At 60.1% G+C, this 22,150-nt stretch overlaps 1 protein-coding gene across 1 annotated transcript in view; it reads left to right on the top strand.

Moving 5' to 3' along the window:
* Positions 1-20,750, top strand: part of DCHS1 (dachsous cadherin-related 1) — a 43,505-nt gene extending 22,755 nt beyond the window's left edge. Inside the window, exons 7-21 of the mRNA XM_059840285.1 lie at positions 206-393; positions 4,876-4,972; positions 5,135-5,292; positions 6,805-7,639; positions 7,932-8,171; positions 8,605-8,730; positions 8,985-9,194; positions 9,681-10,544; positions 11,025-11,138; positions 12,396-12,607; positions 12,749-12,903; positions 14,024-14,154; positions 14,619-14,905; positions 15,477-15,615; positions 15,838-20,750. Of these exons, the coding sequence (XP_059696268.1) occupies positions 206-393; positions 4,876-4,972; positions 5,135-5,292; positions 6,805-7,639; positions 7,932-8,171; positions 8,605-8,730; positions 8,985-9,194; positions 9,681-10,544; positions 11,025-11,138; positions 12,396-12,607; positions 12,749-12,903; positions 14,024-14,154; positions 14,619-14,905; positions 15,477-15,615; positions 15,838-18,434 (6,353 nt within the window). The 3' untranslated portion in view covers positions 18,435-20,750. The remainder of the gene's footprint in view (positions 1-205; positions 394-4,875; positions 4,973-5,134; positions 5,293-6,804; positions 7,640-7,931; positions 8,172-8,604; positions 8,731-8,984; positions 9,195-9,680; positions 10,545-11,024; positions 11,139-12,395; positions 12,608-12,748; positions 12,904-14,023; positions 14,155-14,618; positions 14,906-15,476; positions 15,616-15,837) is intronic.
* Positions 20,751-22,150: the final 1,400 nt, after the last annotated feature.

Below are 22,150 nucleotides of genomic sequence, written 5' to 3'. Positions count from 1 at the left end.
AGCTTGTGGGCTGAGCTGTGTCCCTGCTTATCGGTGTTCTCACTTCTTGTGCCTGCCCCATCCTGAAAGCAATCAAGGCCGTGTTGGGTAGGGCTTGGAGCAGCCTGGGATAGTGGAAGGTGTCCCTGCCCATGGCAGCAGGGTGGAGCAAGATGGGCTTGAAGGTCCCTTCCAACCCAAACCCTTCTGGGATTCTCCTTCACAGGAGAGGTCAGCACCAAGCACAGCTTGGATCGGGAGCAGCAGTCCAACTTCCAGCTCCTGGTGATTGTGCAGGATGGGGGAGCACCGCCCCGCAGTGCCACCGGAACCATCTATGTCACTGTGCTGGATGAGAATGACAACGCTCCTGCTTTCCTCCATGTGGGCAGTGGTCAGGAGCTTACTGTGCAGGTAGGGGTGCAGGCTGGAGCACCTATGGGTCCTGGTGGCCTCTGGGTGTGGGGGCAGGTGGTACTGCTGGGGAAAAGGCGGTGGGTAGGAGGACCCAGGAGAGCTTCAGGGTAGGAGTTGAGGCATGAGTTGGATCCATGCAGCAGCCAGGACAGTTTGATAAATTTGAGATGTGGCAGGAGGGGCATGTCCTCGGGCAGGGCAGAAATCCTGGTGCACAGAGCAGGCAGGGACTCCGGAGGGCTCTGGCACAGTCGGGACTGGCCAGTGGGCAGAAGCTCTTGGCTCACATGTGCCTGTAGGGAGGGACAGCAAAAGGAGCCCTGAACCTGACACAGGTTCAGAGAAGAGCCAGGGTGAACAGTGGTGAGCAGGGAGACACACAGAGCTATCACCCTCTAGGTCTGGGGATTTCGAGTACAGCCACTTGTCTTTCCAGGAGGTCAAGAAAACGTTATCCAGCTGGGCTTGGCATGCACAAGAGTTTTCTGTGACTCTGCTGTGTCTGCCAGCCAGGCTTTCCCTGCACACTCTGGTGGCAGCAGTCATTGGGCACTGCGTGTGCTGCAGACCCAGCTGCATGGGTACTGCTCAGGAGAACTGGGAGAGGACCTGCCCCCCAGCGAGGGCTCGGGGGAGCCAGCTGAGGGGCCCTGGCACAGAGCAGGGGCAGCCTGCAGCTCCATGGCCATGCCCTCTCTGCACGTCCTTTGCTGAACATCAGGCTGTGTGCTCAAAGCCCCTAGCTCTGAGTTGGCTCAGAAACACCACGATGGTGGCAGCCACCCTCTGCCACACGTCCTGCCCGAGCTGGGCACCCAGACAGGTCAGAGCAGACAGGACTGTGTTGGTAGCCACCTGGGTGACACAAGATCTGGGGACGCTCTGCAGCTCCAGCCAGGCCTTCCCTGTTCATTGCTGCCTCCCTTGCCATCCTAGGGTGCAGTCATTCCTTGCCCAGCCATCTTCTTGCATGCCCTGCTCTGCTGGCAAAGGTGCTGGCAGGGCTTGGCCTGGGTGAGCACATTTCCCAGAGCCTAGAGGAGGTGAAGGGGGCACAGTAAGTCTTGCCCTGTCTCTGAGCAAGGCTCTGGGAGCAGACAGGCCCGGGACTAGCCAGGCACAGCATGGCTGAGGGGACACTGGATGGGCTCTGAGATACGGCGTTGCTCCATCTGGCATCTGCTGGGAGCCCTTGTGGGGACATGTGTGACACACCACATGGCAGGATCTGCAGCTGATCCCAGTGTCTGGGGGCACAAAGTGCTGAAAGGGCCCTGCTAGAGCTTGGGAGGGCTCTGCTCCTGCAAAGAGACCATGGAAGCAGATGCGTCCTTCAGGGGACAGGACAGGCTGAGATAGGTTCAGAGTTCTGAGGGCAGGTAAATGCTGCAGCAGCTCTGAGAAAACACCTGTCTGGGCACTTTGGTTTGCAGGTGCTGGAAGCAGAGATAGAGAAGGGTGAAGTACCATAACAGCCTACCATGAGCCATGTTTTGGATGTAGAAGCGACTTGGAGGAAGAAGGAAAAGTGGATGATAACACAAAGCTCCATGGTTTCTTGCAGACATGCTCAGGGCATGTTCATGTTGGGGTTCTTCAGGCAAAGCAGAGGAGGGTTCTGTGTTCACCTTTGAGCACCAGCTGTAGCGTGCTGAGATGAAGCACTGGTGATGTACTGGCAGTACAGGGGGAGCTTGCAAAGGGTCTGCAGTGATGGATCCTCCCAGGGAATGATTGCTAGGAGAGGGGAGAGGGAGCAAAGGGAAGGGAGTGCCTGTTTTCACAGAGGGCAGGCCCCTGGTGCTGGTGTTTTGCTGTATCCCCTCAAAGATGTGATGGTTGATGTCACTGGTCTATTCACAGCATTCAAGGTGAGGGCTCCCTGTGAAGAACTGTAGAAGGATCCTGTTCCACTGTTGGGTCAGGGAAGGTGATGGGACATGAAATCACTGCTGCTAAGCAAGTTGCTGGAAAGCAACACAGATGGCACTTAGGGGTGGGCTCTGAACTGGCTGCTTCAGTTTGGGGAGAAGCCTGGAGCTTTGTGCATGTGCCACACTAGGCTCAGGGCAGGCAAAAAGGCAAACCAAGTGTTGAGTTTAATTAGACGAGAAACAGAGAATGAAAGAAAATATCATCACCCACAGCTCAGATTCTGCCCACACTCTCTGTCTGGTTCCATTCCCTAAGTGAGCAGAAGTGATAGAAACTGTTTAGAAAAGGATGTTAATGGGATCTCTGGCAGATAATGGTTCCAAGCAGAAATAAAACATTCTTTGGCATGGACAAAGCTGCAGGAATATCACAGAGGTGTGCACAGAGTCATGGGGAAAGGAGAAGTTGCTTTTTTCATAACACAAGGCTGGGCAGCTCCCTAAGAACTGACCAGGCAACAGGTTTAAAATAAACACAGGCAGCATTTCTTCATGCAGAATGTAATTAAATTGTGAAATCATTGTCCAGAGTTGCATGGGTTCAGAACTAGATGAATTCATGGAAAGAAAAAAATCCATCAAAGGCTGATGAGCACAAATACGATCTGTGGCTCAGGAAGTGTCTGAGCCACAGTGGGCTGGGAGCCGGGGAAGTTCACAGGAGGATTGTTCCATACGTACCATGTTTCTCACATTTCTCTGCATCCCCTGCCAGCCCCTGCCGGAGCTGTGCTGGTGGCCAGAAGGGCCCTGTAAGCCTGGGACCAGGCTGGGCTTTGCAGCAACCTTCGGGGAGGCTGGGCAGACCCAGACATGCCCACATGGCCTCTGTCTTACCAGTGTGCATGGGCAAGCCCACTGCCATTGCTGCTTACTCCTGTCTGTGTGACTGGACTGGCATTTGTACATGTGGGTGCTGCTCATGGAACTCCTCTGACACTCTGAGGAGGGTGCTTTTCTCGAAGGGCTTTTGTCAAAGGGCTCTGATTCCTCATGGAAGGGAGAGGAGGAGCAGAAGCCTCTCAAGTCTGGGTTGAGGGCAGTGGGGCAGATGTTGCCCCGGCCTGAGGCAGGGAGAGATTGGAAGGGGCCTCTGAAGCATGGCCCCACGTCGAGGTGTCCATGCAGACCTTCCTTTCATCAAGGGCCAGGCTATATTTAGGTCTGTGCCTCCATCACTGCTGTGAAATGCTGTTCCAGATTCCTTGATCTGGTACTAGAAAACATCTCTTCATTTCCAGCCTAAACTAATTTCTGACCATTTTATACTCATTTGTTCTTGTGCCAATATTGTGTTTTTGCTTAAAAAGCTGTCCTCTCTCTCTGGAATTTCCCTCCCTCTTCCAGTGTTTACAGAGCACAGTCCCAGCACTGCCTAGCCTGGCTGAACGAGTCCAGCTCCTCTGGTCTCCCCTCCCAGGGCTTCAGCACAGTGCCAGCAGCTTGGGCAATAGCTATGGCCCTCACCTCTATCCAGAAACCTGCACCCTCTTCTCCAGAGTCGTGCTTGGATTCCACTTGTCTCTTTCCTAAATGCATTAAGTGGCACAGATCACCCTGCACAGCTGGCTCTGGGAGGGTGGTCTCTGCCACAGGATGTGCTGATGGGATGGGAATGTGAGGTCTGTCCCCTTGAGGTGGGAATTTGGCCTCTGCTGGGATGGAAGGAACAGCAGAGCCTGTGCCAAGTGGGAGTCCTGTTCCACCAAAGTGTGTGCTGGAGGGGGCAGGTCTGCAGCAGCGAGGGGATGTTTTCTGAGGAGGGTTCCAAAACCTGACAGGTGCTGAGGGACAGTGATGGGGGTGCATCCAGTTCCATAGCTATCCAGAGAAGGTGTGCAGTGCTGCAATGTGTGATCTCGGTTGCCAAGGAGGTAGCTCCCCTCAGGACACGAGGTTACCCGAGCACGTGGGATGGATGTCTCAATGGTCTTGTGCTGCACTGGCATAAATTGGGGGTCTAAAGTACCTACAGACAGGCGGTGCTACCCAGGAACAAAGGAGAGAAGGGAAAAGGCCCAAGTTGAGGTACCTGAGCCCCAGAAGATCTGCCAGGTGCACTTCCAGAGGTGGGAAACCTCCCTGGCTAGCTGTGGGAACTGAGAAGGTCCCTGTCTGTGGCCAGAGAGGCTGGCACTGGGCTGTCAGGGCTCACACATTGGCATTTCCAGCTGAAGGTGTCTGTTGGGGCAGGGAGGACTGGGACTGTTGTGGAGCCCTGCAGTCACCTACCTGCAGAGGCTCTGGGTGTACCACGGGTGAAGCAGTGCCCTCCTCCAGTGTGCCCCCACCCTGCCGAGTAGGTTGCTAAACGGGACAGAAGGGAAGGAGGGCTGGTGAGGCAGAACCTCCCCTGGCCAATTTCTGTGGGCTCCTCTGTGTTCCCAGCCTCAGGCACAGCTTGAGGGGAGTCTGTTTTGTGGGTAAGGTGTAGGGCTGGTGCAGGATGGTGCAGACCTCATTGGGTCATGCCGTGCTTGTGGAGCTGTGGGGTGACCTGAGCGGTTCCCTGTGCCATGTAACTACTCCCTGGGCCATGCTGCAGGTGCTGGAAGAGAAGCCATCGGGACTCCTGGTCGCCTCCCTGCAGGCCAAGGACCCTGACGAGGGGGAGAACGGGACCATCATCTACTCCCTGATAGGTACGAGCTCCGGAACGGCAAACCCGCGCTGCCCTGCCCGGCAGCCATCACCCAGGCAGTGGGTGCCGCTGCCCGGGATCCCACAGCGCGCTCCCTCCTTGGCACTTTCCCCTGGCCTCTCTCTGCCATGCTTCCCCCAGCCACGCTCCCCTCTCTCTGCAGGGCCCTGGGCAGAGCGTTTCACCCTGCACGTGGCTACCGGAGAGCTGCGCACGGCGGCGGTGCTGCGGCGGGCGGAGCGGGCCGAGTACCTCTTCACCGTGACGGCCAGCGACCGCGGCGCGGCGCCGCGCAGCACCTCGGCCATCGTCCGTGTGCAGGTACCAGCTCCTCCCGTCCCTGCACGCCAGCTCCTCTTGTCCCTGTGCCACCTGCCCAACACTTGCCTCTTGGACGACACCATCCATACTTGGCAGCCTTTCTGCTCACCTCCTCATCCCCTACTGCCTTCATCCCTGAGCACCCTCTGCTCCTGCTCAGCTGCTTATCCAGCCCTAAAATCCTCAGGGAGAGCCTGGACAGGAAGGGATGTTCCTGTCCAGGTTCTCATGTCCAAAGAACTGCCAATTGCAGTTCTGCCTTCTTCAGGCTTTAGACAGCTGACCCTGTCCTAGATACCCTTGTAGAGGTTCCTGGCACAGAGACTTCCACTCTTCCCAGTGTCTGCTGAAACCAGTGTTCTCACCTGCAGGGTGTTTATTCTGACCTGCAGGGTGCCCCTCATGTCTGTGTCACTTTGGTACTCCCTGCCTGATGCTGCCCACACAGCTACATTCTTTCTTTACCGTTGGTAATGAGCTTCCTTTTACAGCCGAGGCTCCGGTTGCCCCCACCGAGGCACTCCCACTGAACATTGTTTCACATCTTCTTCTCCATGTCCTTGCCAAGGCCATTTGGCTGTCCTTGCTGCGCCACCTCCAGCAGCCCTGCCCGTTGCTCTTTAGCCAGCTGGTCTCTCAGTCCTTTGCCACACAGCATCCCCACTCTGTGCCTGTCCCTCACTAGTGTGGGAGCTCCAGAGCTGAGTTCTGGCCCAGGTAGGTCTGATATACCACGTTCCCTTGAGGAGTGGAGCCTGCGACAACTACCTTCAGCCACCAGCAACATGTTTTACACCATTTCCTTTTTACACTATGTAACTGTTCTTGTCATCAGAGCTGTTCTACAGCCTCCAGAGCACTGAGGCTAGGCTGGCCATCCCCATCATGCTGGTTTGCATCCCTGTAATAGATATTTGCTTGACAGTCACTGAGTTTGATCCTCTCTGGGCTGACGGGTTTGTTGTTACTCCCGTTTTCCCCAGCCCCTTGACAGGAATGTGCTTCTTCAGTGGGTTTTCCCTTCAGGACATACTGTGGTGGCCTTTACAGCATCCTCTCTCCCATCTGCGAGTGCACCTCATGCCCAAATTAACTCCAGTATCTTTAATAAAACTAGAGATAGTATTTATTTGTCTTGGGGTCATATTGGGTTCTCTTTCTGTGCCTCCCATCGGGGTGAATGTGACCTCCCTTCTTATTCACTCTGCTTATGTTTGCAGAATTGTTTCTGCTGCCATCCGTTGGCTTTGCAGGATCGGACCCAGTCACAGAGCCCGAGAGTGGCTGAGGGAAGGCACCTGTGAAGGTCACCTTCGCCAGCCCCCTGCTCACATGGGGCTGTCTGGGTGACTTCTGGCTGTCTCCAAGGCTGGAGACTCCACCACCTGTGGGCAACTAGTGCCAGGGCTCAGGCACCCTCACAGTGAAAAGTGTATTCAGAGGAGCAGAGGGACCCTCCTGTGTTCCAGCGTGTGCCCTGTGCGTGCCCCTCACGCCCTCCTCTCCTCACAGGTGTTGCCGTCCTCCCGTGTGCTGCCACGGCCTGATGCCACTGTGTTGACCCTGCATCCCCTCGAGGGGGTCAAGCCGGGGTCTGTGATTGGTTCAGCGGCCCCCCCGGACGCCCCTGCAAGAGGACAGCTAACCTACACGGTGGTAGGAGGTGGTGGGGATGGCACCTTTGTGGTTGATAGTATGACAGGGGAGATTTACGCTGCCCGTGAGCTGGACTATGAAGCTGGGGCACGGCACGTGCTCCAGGTGAGTGCTGAGGACATGCAGCACGGCTATCCCTCCAGCAGGTTAGTGCTGGTCCACATCCACGTGCAGGACTGCAATGACCAGGCACCCACCTTCCCCGAAGACCCCATTACTATTGTGGTGCCTGAGAATGCCCAGGCTGGCTCCTCCATCTTCACCTTCCAGGCTCTGGATGGGGATGGAGTGGGCCCCAACAGCCAGGTGCGCTATGCTCTGCTGCACCTGGAGCCACCCGGAGCCCCCTTCCAGCTCGATGGCCGCTCGGGGCAGCTGATCCTGCGCCAGGGTCTCGACCGGGAGGCCGCTGCCTCCTTCCTGCTGGTGGTGGAGGCCACGGACCAGGCGCGCAACGTCAGCCAGCGCCGCTCGGCCGCCGTCACAGCCCGCGTGTTCGTCACCGACGAGAACGACAACGTGCCCGTCTTCCTCTCCCCGGCCACCGTCAGCGTCATGGAGGACCAGCCCACGGGCTTTGTGGCACTGCACGTGGTGGCCCAGGACAGCGATCTGGGAGAGAACGGACGTGTGAGCTACTCCTTGCGAGCAGGAAATGCCGATGGCCGCTTCCACCTGAACCCCAGCACTGGTGAGGGCTGCAGAGGCGGCGGCAGGGATCCTGGGAACACAGAGGCTGAGGAGGGTGCAGGGGCACATGAGGACGTTGCACGGTGTGTGGGAGCATGGAGGGTGTGGGCTGGGGAGCTCCAGGAGGGAGACCGGGGGTGCAGGGAGTCCCAAGCACAGCATCTGGTTGGCACAGTGCTGCTGTCTCCTGAAATCCATCTGTCCTGCAGCACTGTGCCTGCAGCCACACAGTAGTCCCGAGGCATAAGGCCCAGTTCCCCTGGTGCCAGCTTGCCCCTCTCCCATGCCCACAGGTGCACTCTCCATCGTGCGGGCCCTGAACCGGGAGGAGGTGGCGCAGCACAACCTGACGGTGGTGGCCACGGACCACGGCTTCCCACGCCTCTCGGCCACACAGCTGCTGTCCGTGCTGGTGCTGGACATCAATGATGAGGCTCCTGTTTTTGAGAAACCCGAGTACCAAGCCCACATCATGGAGAACCTGCCAGCCGGCAGCCCGGTGCTGCAGGTGCTGGCCACGGACCGGGATCTGGGTGAGGATGCAGGCCAGGGTGAGCTGCCCAGTTCAGTCAGGGCCTGTCTGGAAATGCAGCCCCAGGCCTGGGCATACCCTGCTCCCTTCTGCCAGTCTGGAGAGCCTGGCTGGCCAGAGGAAGGATCAGCACCTGGCCTGGAGGGGGGAGGTGGGCTGAATCCTGGGAGAGGGTGGGAATGGAACTAGGACTGTGGTTCCCTCTGGTCCCCTGGCCCGTGGCCTTTGTTCTGTGGGTTCTCCTTGGCCCATCTGGCCTCCCAGCGGCTGGGTTAGGCTGGGACCCCCACACACCTCTGCTACCAGGGAGCAAGCCCACCCTTTCACACAGTGTCTGTGAGCTCCAGGTGAGAGCCAGGAGGTGCAGGACTGGGAGCCAAACGAGGCACTGGGGCTGCTGCTGGGCTGCCTTCAGAGCACCTTTGTGCCCACAGGTGCCAACGGGCAGGTGTCCTATGGGGGTCTCTCCGGGGGGCCATTCTCCATCCACCCACAGACAGGGCTCATTGTCACCACGCGTCCCCTGGACCGGGAGGAGCAGGAGCAGCACGTGCTGACAGGTAAGCAAAGGGAGGCAGTGGGCAGGGGGCTAGTTGGGGTGCACAGGGACTCACTGCTGCTGGCCTGGGGAGTGTTACAGAGGGCAGGCCATGGGGAGGGAGAGAGGGAGGGAGGAGAGGCTGTGGGGTGGTTTGGGGCTGCAGGAATGCTGATGCTCACATGCCTGGCTGCTCCTGTGGGTGCCTGGGTGTTTGCACACAGGTGCTTTGGCTGTAGCTCCCAGTCAGCCTCTGGTGCTCTTGCTGTCCTGCAGTCTATGCACGGGATGCTGGCCTGCCGCCCAGCCTCACCAAGGCCACGGTGTGGGTCACGGTGGGGGATGAGAATGACCATGCACCCCACCTGGAGAGTGAGTCCTGCTCCGTGGAGGTTCCTGAGAACCAGAGTCGTGTGGCACTCTACACCCTGCGGGCCACTGATCCTGATGATGGGGAGAACGGACGCCTGGAATACCGGGTGGCAGGTGAGATGGGTGCGTGGGACTTCTCCCTGGGCTTCCCTGGATCTGGGAACTGCAGCAGTCCCATTCCACATCAGTTCTCTCCTGCTGCAAACTGCACGGCATACCTGTCATCTCTCAGCTCTCTGCCCCCAGTGAAGAGCACCCTAAGATCTGGACAGGCTGCCCTGCACATTCCCCAGGCTTGTGTCTAGTTCCCCAGGCTTAGACCAGTTCCACACCTCTGCTGGCTGCTCTGACCTGTTAATTCACAGGTTGCCAATTCAGATTTTTGCTGTATCCTGCCTGGCAACTCCCTGTGGCAGCAGCACTGGCCTGTGAGTGGTTAGAGTCAGTTCTTCATATGGAGCTAGCCCAAGGAGTTTCCTCCCACTGCGGCTCACTCTACCCATCCTGCCAGATCCCATGGTGGTGGGCTTCATGCTCTCCGGGGCCTTTCTCATCCACTTACAGGCATGCTGCATTGATACTCCCCCTCTTCTCTTTTAGGTGGAGACCCTGGGCAGGATTTCAGCCTAGACCCCGTCTCTGGTGTCCTCTCCACTGCACATGCCCTCGACCGAGAGCAAATTGCTTCCTACAGCCTCATTGTAGTGGTGCAGGACCACGGCTCTCCCCCACGCAGTGCCACCATGTCGGTGACTGTGCAGGTGTTGGACCTCAATGACAATGCACCCAGTTTTGCTCAGGCCAGCTACACGGTGGAGGTGCCAGAGGACTTGCCGGTCGGTGCCCTGGTGCTGCAGCTGGTGGCTGAAGACCCGGATGAGGGCACCAATGGGCAGGTCTCCTACTACCTGGGCAACGAGTCGCTGGGCATGTTCCAGGTGGAGCCGCAGAGCGGGCGCGTCCGGAGTGCCCAGGCGCTGGACCGGGAGCGCCAGCCCACCTACAGCTTCCTGGCCAAGGCGGTGGACTCGGCGCCGTGGGAGCCCAGGAGCACGGCTGTGCGCATCACTGTCGTGGTGCGAGACGTCAACGACCACGTCCCGGCCTTCCTGCACAGCCCGCTCACCGTCAACTTGTCCCGCCACACGCCGCTCAAGCAGGTGGTGGCCACCATGAGGGCCGAGGACAGGGACGCAGGTGCCAATGCCTCCATCCTGTACCGCTTTGCCACCCCCAGCTCCGCCTTCGCCATCAACTCCTACACGGGGGACATCCAGCTGCTGCAGCCCCTCGGCTCCCTCAGCCAGCGCCAGCGGACGCTCTTCGTGCTGGCCATGGACCTGGGGCAGCCAGCACTCTCCTCCACAGGGGTGGTGGTGATCCACGTGCAGGAGGAGCCCTACCGGGGGCTGCGCTTTCCTCGCAGCACCAGAGATGTGGCCCTGTCCGAAAATGCCGCCCCAGGTACCCACTGGCAGCGACCAGAAAGTGCTGGGATGGAATGGGATAGGGTGCGAGGGAAGGTGGGAGCAGCACTGTGGGGAGCTCTGACCTGAGGGCACTGTGGGGTCTGGGGAAGTCCTGCTGTGCTTTGGGCAGACCCAAGGAACTGCAGGGTCTGAGTGGTGCCCAGGCTGGTCAGGGTGGTGTCCCTGTCCCTGTAGGCTGGCCTGAGGGTGTTCAGATCACTGTAGGCAGCCACAGGTGTCCAAGTGCTCCCAGAAGGTCTCCAGGGTCACAGTGAGACCACTGAGGCACCATGGATAGGCACCATGACACCAGGCTCCCAGCCCAACATTAACCTTAGATCTTGGGTCCCCTGTCACAGTGTCCTCAAGCAGAGCAGTGCTCCTGTGGTACAGCACGTGCTGCCCTGCGTCACCCTGACCCTTTGCCACGTGCTCCCAGGCTCCTCTGTCTTTTCACACCCTTTTGCTCTCCCAGGCACTGAGGTGGCGAGTGTCCAGGCCATGCACATGGGGGGCTCCTCGGGGCACATCACCTACAGCATCATCAGTGGCAACGAGAGGAACACCTTCCTGATCCATCCCAGCTCAGGTACAGCTCCAGGAACACCTGGGGAGCTCTGCTCATGCCTGCTCAGGTGCTTGGGGCCCCCAGGGCACAGGAGCATTGTCCACACTCTACCAGTGAGGTGAGAGATGTTAGTACTGGAATGTGGACACTGCCCTGTCACTGGCAGAGGCTGTTAGCGCTGCTCCCAGTGCAATTGTGGTCCCCCATAATTAGACCTTTTCCCAAAACCTCAGAGAGCAGGGTTAGATGGGATTTTGGGAAGACATTCTTCCCTGTGAGGGTGGTGAGGCTCTGGCACAGGTTGCCAAGAGAAGCTGTGGCTGCCCCTGGATCCCTGGAAGTGTCCAAGGCCAGGTTGGACAGGGCTTGGAGCAAGCTGGGGTAATTTAACGTGTCCCTACATGTCCATAGGAATGTTGTCAATTAGTTCAGTACATCCTGCTGGCTGCCCTCCTCCTCCTCAGGTGGGACAGCAGCACCTTGTCACTCCAGCAGCCTAGCTGCCCACAGTTCAGGTTGTTGGCAGGGGCTGTCTGTCCTCAGAGCACTTTGTGAGACTCTGACTGGACTCAAAGCTGCAGTGAGGTGTCTTTGGCTTGGAGCTGGATGAGCTTATGTCATGGTAGAACAGCTTTTTCTGCTCCGCCTTCCGGGGGGTCTCCAGATGGGAGGACGGTCACATGCTGTAATGCCAGCAGGAACTGCCTGTCCCCAGTGAGGTGTGGGTGTTATCACTCAGGGCAGCTCTTGAGTGTGTCTGTCCTGTCCAGCTGAGAAAGGATGGATGGAGGGATGGATGGAGGGATGGAGGGATGGATGATGGATGGAGGGATGGATGGATGGATGATGGATGGATGGAGGGATGGATGGAGGGATGGATGGAGGGAGGGATGGATGGAGGGATGGATGGATGGATGGATGGATGGATGGATGGATGGATGGATGATGGATGGGGATGGATGGATGGATGGATGGATGGATGGATGGATGGATGGATGGAGGGAGGGATGGATGGAGGGATGGATGGATGGAGGGATGGATGGATGGATGGATGATGGATGGATGGATGGATGATGGATGGATGGATGGATGATGGATGGATGGATGGATGGATGGATGGATGGATGGATGATGGATGGATGGATGGATGGATGGATGGATGATGGATGAGGATGGATGGATGGATGGATGGATGGATGGATGGATGGATGGATGGATGGATGGATGGATGGATGGTGCTGGTACATCACTCCCCCTTCCCTCCATTGCCCCTCCCAGGTGCCATCTCAGTGCAGGACTCCAGTAGCCTGGACTTCGAGGCCAGCCCCCGGCTGCGCCTGGTGATCCAGGCAGAGACTGCAGCTTCCTTTGGCTTTATGGCCATCAACCTCAACCTCCAGGATGTGAATGACAACCTGCCCCGCTTCCAGCTGCAGAACTATGTGGCATTCATCTGGGAGTCACAGGGCTACGACTCACCTGTCATCCAGGTATGGTGGGGCACAAACAGGGACACCTGAGCCCTGGCCTGGCTGGAGTTATGGGATGGGGGCTGCATGGGCCTGGGGTTGGCACCAGCACACAAGTCCTGCCTCAGGGGCTCCACAGCTGAATCTCATGTGGCTTTGCAGGTGCTGGCAGATGACCTGGACCAGGGAGTAAATGGGCAGGTGACTTATGCCATCAACCAGTCCCTGCCAATGCCAGGCTTGTACCACATTGACCCTCAGACTGGCACCATTACCACTGCTGCCATCCTGGACAGAGAGATCTGGTCCCAGACCCGGTGAGTGCAGCCAAGCTAGGGGATGCCAGGACAGGGACAGAGCTGTGGAGCACAGCCCCAGGGCGTGGGGAACACTGTTCTTGGTGCCCCCAAAGCTGTGAAATGGCTCTATCAAGCAGCACAGCTGAGGGTCAGTGGGAGTGAAGGACACAGGAGCCAGATGGCCAAGATGAGCCCACACACAGCTCAGTCAGGTCTCTACAGAGCTGAGGAGATTGTGACAGGGCCCTAGGTTCATCCATTCCCCTTTCTGCCTCCTTAATCCGCACTGCATCTGCTCAATTTCTTCTGCTTCCAAGCACAGGACCCTTGTGTCCTGCCACATGGCTCCAGACCCTTGTGCTAGCTCCCCCAGATGTCCCCTTGCATCCAGAGAGGTCCTCTGGGCCCCTCGCCATATGTGCACGCTCTGGACGTGTCCATCCACACGTATGTGAAATGCTGGCTAACACCCCACTGTGAATCTGAGGCTTCTCCTGCCCTTTCCTACACACCTTGCTCTGATGAGGACCCCCAGTTCGTGTTCTCCCCCTCCACATGTGCCCCCATGGCTGGGGGTTCCTCTGCCCTCATCCCCGTGGTGGGAGTCTGGGGTATTCCTTCCATCCGCACACCCCTCACCATTCCAGGTGTTCCCCAGCAGTCAGAGAGCCCCAGACACCTGCCTGCATCCCGCAAGGTGCTCTGCCTGCACCCACACACCTTCCAGACTTCAACACATGCCTTAGGTGTGTAAAAACCTGCTGCCGTGCCCCACCATGCTCTCCAGGTACCACACCTACTACCTTACATGTGCTCTCCAAATCACGGAACCATTGAGGTTGGAAAAGACATCTGAGATTGCTGAGTCCAGCCTGTGACTGGTCACCACCTTCTCAGGTAGACTAGAGCACTGAGTGCTGCATGCAGTCTTTTCCTAAAAACCTCCAGAGGATGCCCTGCACAGATCCATCACCCCAAAGTCTGAGCTGCTTTGCATTTCCCCACACACTCCAGGCCTGTGCACACCTGCAGTTCACGTCCCAGGTGCAACGCAGGTGTGCAGTGCACGTCCCAGTACATGGGTGAGGTGCTCCCTCACATGTGTGGACACACATCTGACCCTCATGCCTGCCCACAGCTTGGTGGTGACAGCGATGGACCGAGGAACACCACCGCTGATGGGCTCGGCCACGCTGACCGTGGTGGTGATGGACATCAATGACAATAGCCCTACCATCCCGGTCCCCTGGGAGATCCGTGTCCCTGAGAGTGAGTGCTGTAGCACTGAGGGCCAGAGCTGGGGTACGATGGGCACCAGGGGGTGGGGAGGATCCCCCAGGGAGGCCAGGCCAGTCCCTTTCAGGAGCTGGGTCACACTGACCTGCTGAAGCCCCCCGAGCTCTCCAGCATGACCCTTGTGCTGCTGCTGTGTCCTGAGGGAGCAACCTGAATTACCAACTCAGCCCGGGCCCCTGCCTCGTGTCTGGCACTTGCTGCAGACACCTGCCCTGCCTGCTCAGAGTCCTCAGCCAGTATGCCCTGAGCCCATGCAATACCTCCACCTGTCCTGCCAAGCCCCCGAGACCTTCATCCTCCCCCCGGCATCCCCCTCTCCCATGGCATCTTCCCCTCTTCCTGGTGCTCAGGCTCTGGATTGAACTGGTTTCCCACCAGGTGAGCCAGGTATGCTGGGCAGGGATGGGTCTGCTCACTCACGTGTGTGCTCCCCACAGACACTCTGCTGGGCACCCAGATAGCCCAGCTGACTGGGAACGATGTGGACTCGGGCCCGGCACTTTCCTACACGCTGCTGCTGGAGGGGGACGTGGCAGACACCTTTGGGGTGCTGCGCTACGGGGGCCACATTGCCCTGACGGGGCCGCTGGACCACGAACAGCGCAGCCTCTACACCCTGACCCTGCGCGCCTCTGACACTCGCCACGAGACCGAGGCCAACCTCACCGTCCTCGTGGAGGATGTGAATGACAATGTGCCCACCTTCACCCAGGTTTTCTATCAGGTACATGCAGCGGGTGTGCCAGCCATCCCACACAAGCTCTCTGCAGCTCCTGCCTGGCCCACCTGCCCTTACAAAACAGAGGATGGGTCTGAGCCCCTTCTGGTCCCACTTTCTGACCCACTTGTTCATCCTGGCATCCCTCATGTTCTCACTGTGGCATAGAAGGAGTTGAAACCAGGCAGGTGACCCTGGGACCAGCCCCTGCAAGGGGCACAGCTGGATGCAGAGGGCCCAGCAGAAATTGATGAGCACAATGGGGAGGCCAGAGGGAGTGGGAAATGGGTCACAGCCCAGGCAAGTGTTTGTGGCAAGACCTGGGCAGGTCCCTGTTGAAGGCTGGCTTGGGCAGTGTGTGCTGCAGCACTGAAGCCCAGGCAAGGGGTTAGGGAGCCCCAGGAATGCTTGAAGGGTCTAGGAGCACAAACCTCTTGTATGTGGTTTCCCTGGCCAGTGAGAGGATGGGCACCCTTGGCTTTGGCTGCCTGGCCAACACTAGACCCCTGTCCTAGGGATGCTGGGGGCTCTGAGCGGGGGGGAACCAGATGCTGACTGCGGCTTCCTCCTCTTCCAGGTGCTGCTGCCAGAGCACACACCTGCTGGCAGTGTCATCCTCACTGTGAGTGCAACTGACCCCGACTCAGGGAGCAATGGGGACATCACCTTCCACCTGGCTGTGCCCAGCCCTGATGTTGCCATCGACCCCAGCAATGGTGCGTGGGCTTGGTGCTCTGTGTGCCTCTCTCATGGGTCATTCTAAGGTTGCCTGTGAAGGGGAGTGCCCCCATCCTGCCTCTATTCAAACCCTCATGAGGTCACTTTCTGGTGTGGCTGCTGAAGCAGACACAGCAGGGTGACCATCAAATGGTCCTCCAGGTGATACCCTTCCCAGCTCCCACTGGTTCCCATGCTGACCCTGGCTTTGTGCTCCACAGGGACCCTCTTCACCACCCGGCAGGTGGAGTTCAATGCCAGCCAGCCCACCCTGGACCTAGTGGTGGAGGCCCGCGACCATGGTTATCCCAGCCTCTCATCCTGGGCCACAGTGCAGCTCCAGGTTCTGGATGTTAATGACCACAGCCCCCGCTTCCAGGAGCCATGCTACAACGCCACTGTTCCCGAGGACCTGCGCCCAGGCACCACGGTGCTGATGCTGGAGGCGGGTGACGCCGACCTCTCCCGGGAGAACGCCGGCTTTGATTATACCATTGTCAGCGGCAATGGTGGCAACGCCTTCCAGGTGGAGAGCCGGGTGGCCCGGGCCGGGGGGCAGCTCCGCACGCAGGGAGCCCTGGTGCTTGTGGAGGCCCTGGACTTTGAGGCCATCCCAGTGTACAACTTGACGGTGGCAGCCTCGGACCGGGGCCTGCCGCAGCGCAGTGCCACCGTGCCTGTACTGATCACTGTGCAGGACGTCAATGACAACCCGCCCGTGTTCAGCCGGGCCGAGTACCGTGCGGCGGTGAGCGAGGCCGCCCTGCCTGGCACCGAGCTGCTGCGTGTGGCCGCCCACGACGCCGACACGGGGCCGCGCGGCCGTGTTCACTACACCATCAGCTCGGGTGACCAGCACGGGCTGTTCCAGCTGCATGAGAGCACAGGGGCCCTGAGCCTGGCACGGCCACTGGATCGGGAGGCCCAGGCGCTGCACACGCTGGTGGTGCGGGCCACGGACACACCGGGCGGGCACTTTGCGCTGGTCCCTGTGGCCATTGAGGTGAAGGACATCAACGACAACAAGCCATACTTCCCAGTGGAGGTGCTGAGCGCCAGCATCCGGGAGAACTTGCCCCCCGGCACGCTGGTGACCACGCTGCGTGCTGTGGATGCCGACAGCGGTGCCTTTGGGGAGCTCCGGTACGTGGTGCTGGAGCAGGCAGTGGGGGACCCCAGCACGGGAGACGGCCGGGATGCCTTTGCTGTCAATGGGAGCTCTGGGGAGCTGCGCTCCCGCCTCACCTTTGACTATGAGCGAGCCAAAGCCTTCCAGCTGCTGGTTCGGGCCACTGATGCTGGCAATGCCTCGGCCACTGTGACTGTGCGGGTGCTGGTGACAGGGGAAGATGAGTATGATCCCATCTTCCTGAGCCCCTCCTTCAACTTCGAGGTGCCTGAGGGCGCACGCAAAGGGCAGAGCATTGGGCGTGTGCTGGCCACGGATGAGGATGAGGGGGTTGACGGTGTTGTGCTCTACACCCTGGCAAAGCCCTCACCATACTTTGCCATCAACCAGACCACGGGCTCCATCTATCTGCGTGTGGACAGCCAGCCCCAAGCCGGGGCTGGGCGTGCCAAGAGGGAGCCACGGGAGATGAGCCTGGAGGTGCAGGCACGCAGCCCACTGCCTGCTTCCCGTGTGGCCTCTGTGCAGGTCACCATTGACGTCACGCACACCTCCTTTGGCCTGGCACCTGACCTCAACCTCCTGCTGGTGGCCGTGGCCGCCTCGCTGGGCGTTGTGGTGGTGCTGGCCGCCGTGGCCATCGTGCTGGCCTTGGTGCGCCACAAGAAGGCAGAGGCAGAGGGGGCACTGGCCCGTGCACAGAGCGGGTCCTTGCAGAAGCTGGGCTGTGAGGAGCCAGCGCTGCCTGGGGCTGAGCACATCTACCACCAGGCGCTGCCAGGGTATGGGACTGAGCCGGCAGGGCCCTACACGCGGGGTGGCTCCCTGGACCCCTCGCATTCCAGCGGCCGTGGCTCTGCTGAAGCCGCCGAGGATGACGAGATACGGATGATCAATGAGTACCCACGCGTGGCCAGCATCACAGCCTCCATGCAGGAGCACATTGCTGCCCGCGGCCCTGACTCTGGCATCCAGCAGGATGCTGACCAGCTCTCCGACATCTCCTGTGAGCCAGCTGCGTTGGAGAGTGCCCAGTGGTTCAAGAGCAAGAAGGGCTCTGGGCTGCTGCTGCCGGGGCCACCCCTGCAGCTGTACCGCGAGGACGGGGGAGGCAGCGCCTTCCTGGGCGTCCGCTGCGGCCTCAGCGTCTCCTCACAGCCCCAGGACTATGCCTTCCCAGAGGACGGCAAGCCCTCCGTGGAGGGCTCGCTCACCGCCATTGTGGCCAGCGATGAGGAGCTCCGCGGCAGCTACAACTGGGATTACCTGCTGAACTGGTGTCCCCAGTTCCAGCCACTGGCCAGTGTCTTCACGGAGATCGCCCGCCTCAAGGATGAGAGCTCCCTGCGCAAGCCCTTCCCGGCCAAGCCCAAGGCAGAGCCCAAGCCCCGCATCGACCCCCCGCCCCTCATCACTTCAGTGGCCCATCCAGGTGCCAAGTCGGTGCCCCCCAAGCCACCACCAGGCAGGACCTTCCCGCACTCTTCCTCCCTGCGCCGCTCGCCGATTAGCCACGAGGGTTCCATCTCGTCCTCTGCCATGTCGCCCAGCTTCTCCCCGTCGCTGTCCCCGCTGGCCGCCCGCTCCCCGGTGGTCTCGCCCTTTGGCATCTCACAGGGGCCATCCACCTCCACCATCAGTGCTGAGCACTCGCTGGAGCCCCCTGAGGAGGCCGAGCTCAGGATTTAGAGCTTGGCCCCTGGCCTCCTCTGCCCCAGCCCACAGCCACGGGGCCGGAGCGGGGCCCAGCCCAGGGCTGCTAAAATGGGTGCTCATCCTGCTCCCAGCTCTGTGCCGGGCCTGGGCCCTGGGACCACAGATGCCCTTGGGGGCTGTGGCCCCTGTCCGTCCCCACAGCTTGGCAGACCCTGTGCTGGCTGGTGCCCTATGGACTGCTGACCCCAGTGCTGGCACCCCGGGGTGATGGTCCATGTGCTGCTTGCAGTGGCTCAGATTGGTGCTGGGCAGGATGGTGCTTCATGGTACTTGGTGCTCCAGGAGCGACAGGGAGCTCAGGGGGGCTGGAGGCCCAGACCCTGCCCAGCTCTGGCGGCCATGCAGCAGCCTGGGTGCAGGAGGAGCCTGAGCCTTCCCTTGTGACCCTCGGAGCTCCTAGGGCGGGGGGCAATGCCCCATGGCTGGGGGTGATGTCCCAGGTCAGGGCGCGATGCCCCAGGGCACGGACGCTGCCTGTGGCAATTAACCTGTCCCCTGTCCGGGAGGGGACACTCACCTGGCTGGCTGCAGTAGAAGGCAGCAGTGCCCACATCTTGCTGCCTATCTGTGGCTGGGCAGGGACAGGAGAGCCTTTGAGGTCTCTCCAGCCCTTTGGCTACCCACTGCAGGTGACACATCCAGGAATCTCCTGCCCAGAACTTCAGGATGGTTCCTGTGGTCTGGGAGGGAGGTGCCTGCCATGCTCAGCATGAGAATCCCGTACCTGGAAACAGGTGCCTCTCTGGGCAAGGGTCCCAGGGCAGCACAATGGGGCTGGCAGAGCAGTGTGCCGCTGACAGGGATAGCCCAGCCTCAGCAGCAGTGGTGGTGGCTGCTGTGACCCTCAGGCCCAGCAGGCAGCCTGCAGCTGCAGGGGCACAGGTGGGAGCTGGTGCCCCAAAAAGCCACATCACCCCGTTCTCTTACAGGCACAGTGGGGACACTGGGCATCTTGCCTTCCCTGGGCCCTGTCGCATGACTGCTTCCCAGGACAGTCTGGGCCCGCTGCAGAACATGGTCAAGGTGCCAGAACCCCCTGCTGCTGGCCCCAGCCCCTGTGCAGGGCTGCTCTGCACCCCCGTCATGCATGCTGTGAGCCCGGGCGGAGCCCCTGGCGCGGGGCCGGTCCCCATCTCCCAGCACTGTGCACGGCCACTCACACAGGCAGCGTCACACTCGCAGCACACTCACCCCACCCGGCTCTCCCTGAGCCCCGCTGCTCACCGGGAGCTGCTCCCACATCACGGGCCCTGGGGGTGCAGCCCTGGGCTCTGTGATCCCCGCGCAGCCGTGGGTGCAGAGCCAGGGCTGGAACAGCACGGGTCCCCACAGCAGCCCTGAATGCCCAGTCTGGTCAGGGGAGTGTCTGGGTGTCAGGGGCACACCCCGTGCCTGAGCAGAGCCGGGGGAAAGCTCCTTCCCATCACACATTCCCCAGACCGAGCCCACGTGCGCTGTGGCTGCAGCCCCAGCCACAAAGGTGTTGTCACAGCAGACAAATGCATCACTTCTGCCCACCCCCCCATTTCCCATTGAGAGCCATCTGTGGCTGCAGCTCCATGTGTCACAGTCAGCCTCTCATCCCCACTGTGCCACGGGGCCCTGGCACATGCTGCTGGTCCCAGGTGCTGTCCTGGGCACAGGGTAGTGATAGGGGACAGGCGTCTGCAACATTGACACGGGCACCAAGGGGGCCCCACCAAGGGCCATGCCCACTCTGCTGGGGACCCACAGGGGCCTGGGGTGCCCTGGGAGAGGGAGACGGTTCTGCCTTGGCACAGGGGCAGCCCACAGAGGCTCTTGGGATGGGCACCCCCATTCCCTCTGCGTCCTGCTCACAAGCACTGTGGGGACACATTATTCTCCCCAGGCCCCATAGGGACACTCTGAGGGTGTCCTGTGTCCCCCAGGACTGTGGGGGCACTCTAGGGCTACCCGGTGCCCCCAGTCCCATGCTGAGGTGCCCCATGTCCCTGTGCTGCCCCGGCTGCCCACACAGCCCAGCTCCTCTGCACATGTGGGATGGGGACACAGATGGGTCACCCTGCACGCCACAGGAAGGGCCAGACACATGCACCCTGCTTTGGGCTGGGATCACTGAGCCCCCAGTTATTTATTTTTACACATTGTACTACAATTCCTGTTTTTACTCGTTTGTACCTTTTGTATTGTGTCTCGTGGAGCTGCATGTACCAGCACTGCCCACGGCCGTGCAGGGGCCACTCGGTGCAGCCTGAACCCAAGTGCCAACGTCTCAAAAAATGCCTTAATAAACCACACGTTTGTACAGACACAGTCCCATCCCTGCTGCCGTGGGCTCCTGCCAGGCTGGCACCATGTTCCCATGGGACTGAGGGTGGGGGGATACTGGAGCTGCCCCATGGAGGGCTCACGTGAGGCTGGCCAGGCTCTGGCACCTACATCCATGGCTACATCCTGCCAAGGCCTTTTCCTGAGAGGCCAGAGAATCTGCAGCAGGACTATGGCCCCGGGGCTGTCCAGCAGCCGGGCTGGGTGTGTTTCCATACAGGCACACATGGAAGGCATGTCTCCACACATGCACACAGCTGGTCCCACATGGCACAGGCATCCCTATCTCATCCCATACCCTCGCTCTGGTGAGGGCTGTGGGCAGGGCTGTGCAGGCCCCCAGAGCTGCTGCAGCCACACCTGGACACATCATCTGCCCAGCAGGTACCTCACGTTCCCAGGATCCCCACTGAGGACACCTGCACACACAAATTCCCCAAGCCATGGCCTCATCACAGCCAGCACACACAGACCTGCCCTGGGGATCCCAGTGCTCCCACCAGTCTGCCCAGCAGCTTTGGCTCTGCTTATCCCTGTTGGGTGACACAGACATGCACAGGGCTCTTTGCTGATCTCCTGGCGCTGTGACCTGACACCACATGGGCTCTCTTCACCAAACAGTGCCCCCCAACCCCGGAAACAGAGTTGGAGAACCAGGAGTGGCTGTGCAGCAGTCAGATGTTGGATGTGGCCAGACCCACGCAGTGACCATCAACTACCTACATACGATCAGCTGCTCCCATCCTGCCTTCCCTGCTTTACCTTTTTTTGTTGCTCCCCAAACCAGCCTGTGTCCTCTGCTCTCAGATTCCAACAGCCCGCAGCGAGTCCTGCACAGCCCCAGCCTGTTGTGCCGCCCCCCAGGTGCGCCCAGCCCTGCTGGCAGTGCTCTGGGACCAGGGGAGCACTCCTGTCCCCCAGCTCTGACAGGGCTCCTCGCACTGCAGGGGTTGGCAGAAGCCACCACAGCGGGGGCAGAGGGGAAAGGGCCACCCTCTCCCTAATGGTGTCCCTGGGGCTCCCTCTGCTCCTTCATCCCCCACCCCGACCCCTTCCAGCTCCCTGCTGGGGCACTGTGGGCATGCTGGCTGCCCTCAGTGCCACTGTGCTCCTCTGGTGTTCCTGGCCTCGGGAAAACCCAGCTGCCAACAGCGGGGACTCACTTCCCCCCATCTGCAGGAACAGCACACGAGGTCCCGGGGAGCGAGGCTGCAGCCAGGGCACGCCGAGGCTCCCTGACCTCCCAGGCACCGGGCCAGCAGCAGATGCTCCTTAACACGATTAGCTCTGCTCGGCCACCTTAATCCCGGCTGTCCAGACAGATCCAGACAGCATCCCCTGCAAATCCCATCCCACTTAGAGCCCATCCCCAAACTGGA

This window comes from Haemorhous mexicanus, chromosome 2, assembly GCF_027477595.1.
Source record: "Haemorhous mexicanus isolate bHaeMex1 chromosome 2, bHaeMex1.pri, whole genome shotgun sequence".
Lineage (NCBI taxonomy): Eukaryota > Metazoa > Chordata > Aves > Passeriformes > Fringillidae > Haemorhous > Haemorhous mexicanus.
The sequence above is the reverse complement of the archived record's forward strand: the minus strand, read 5'-3'. Positions and strand labels throughout refer to the sequence as shown.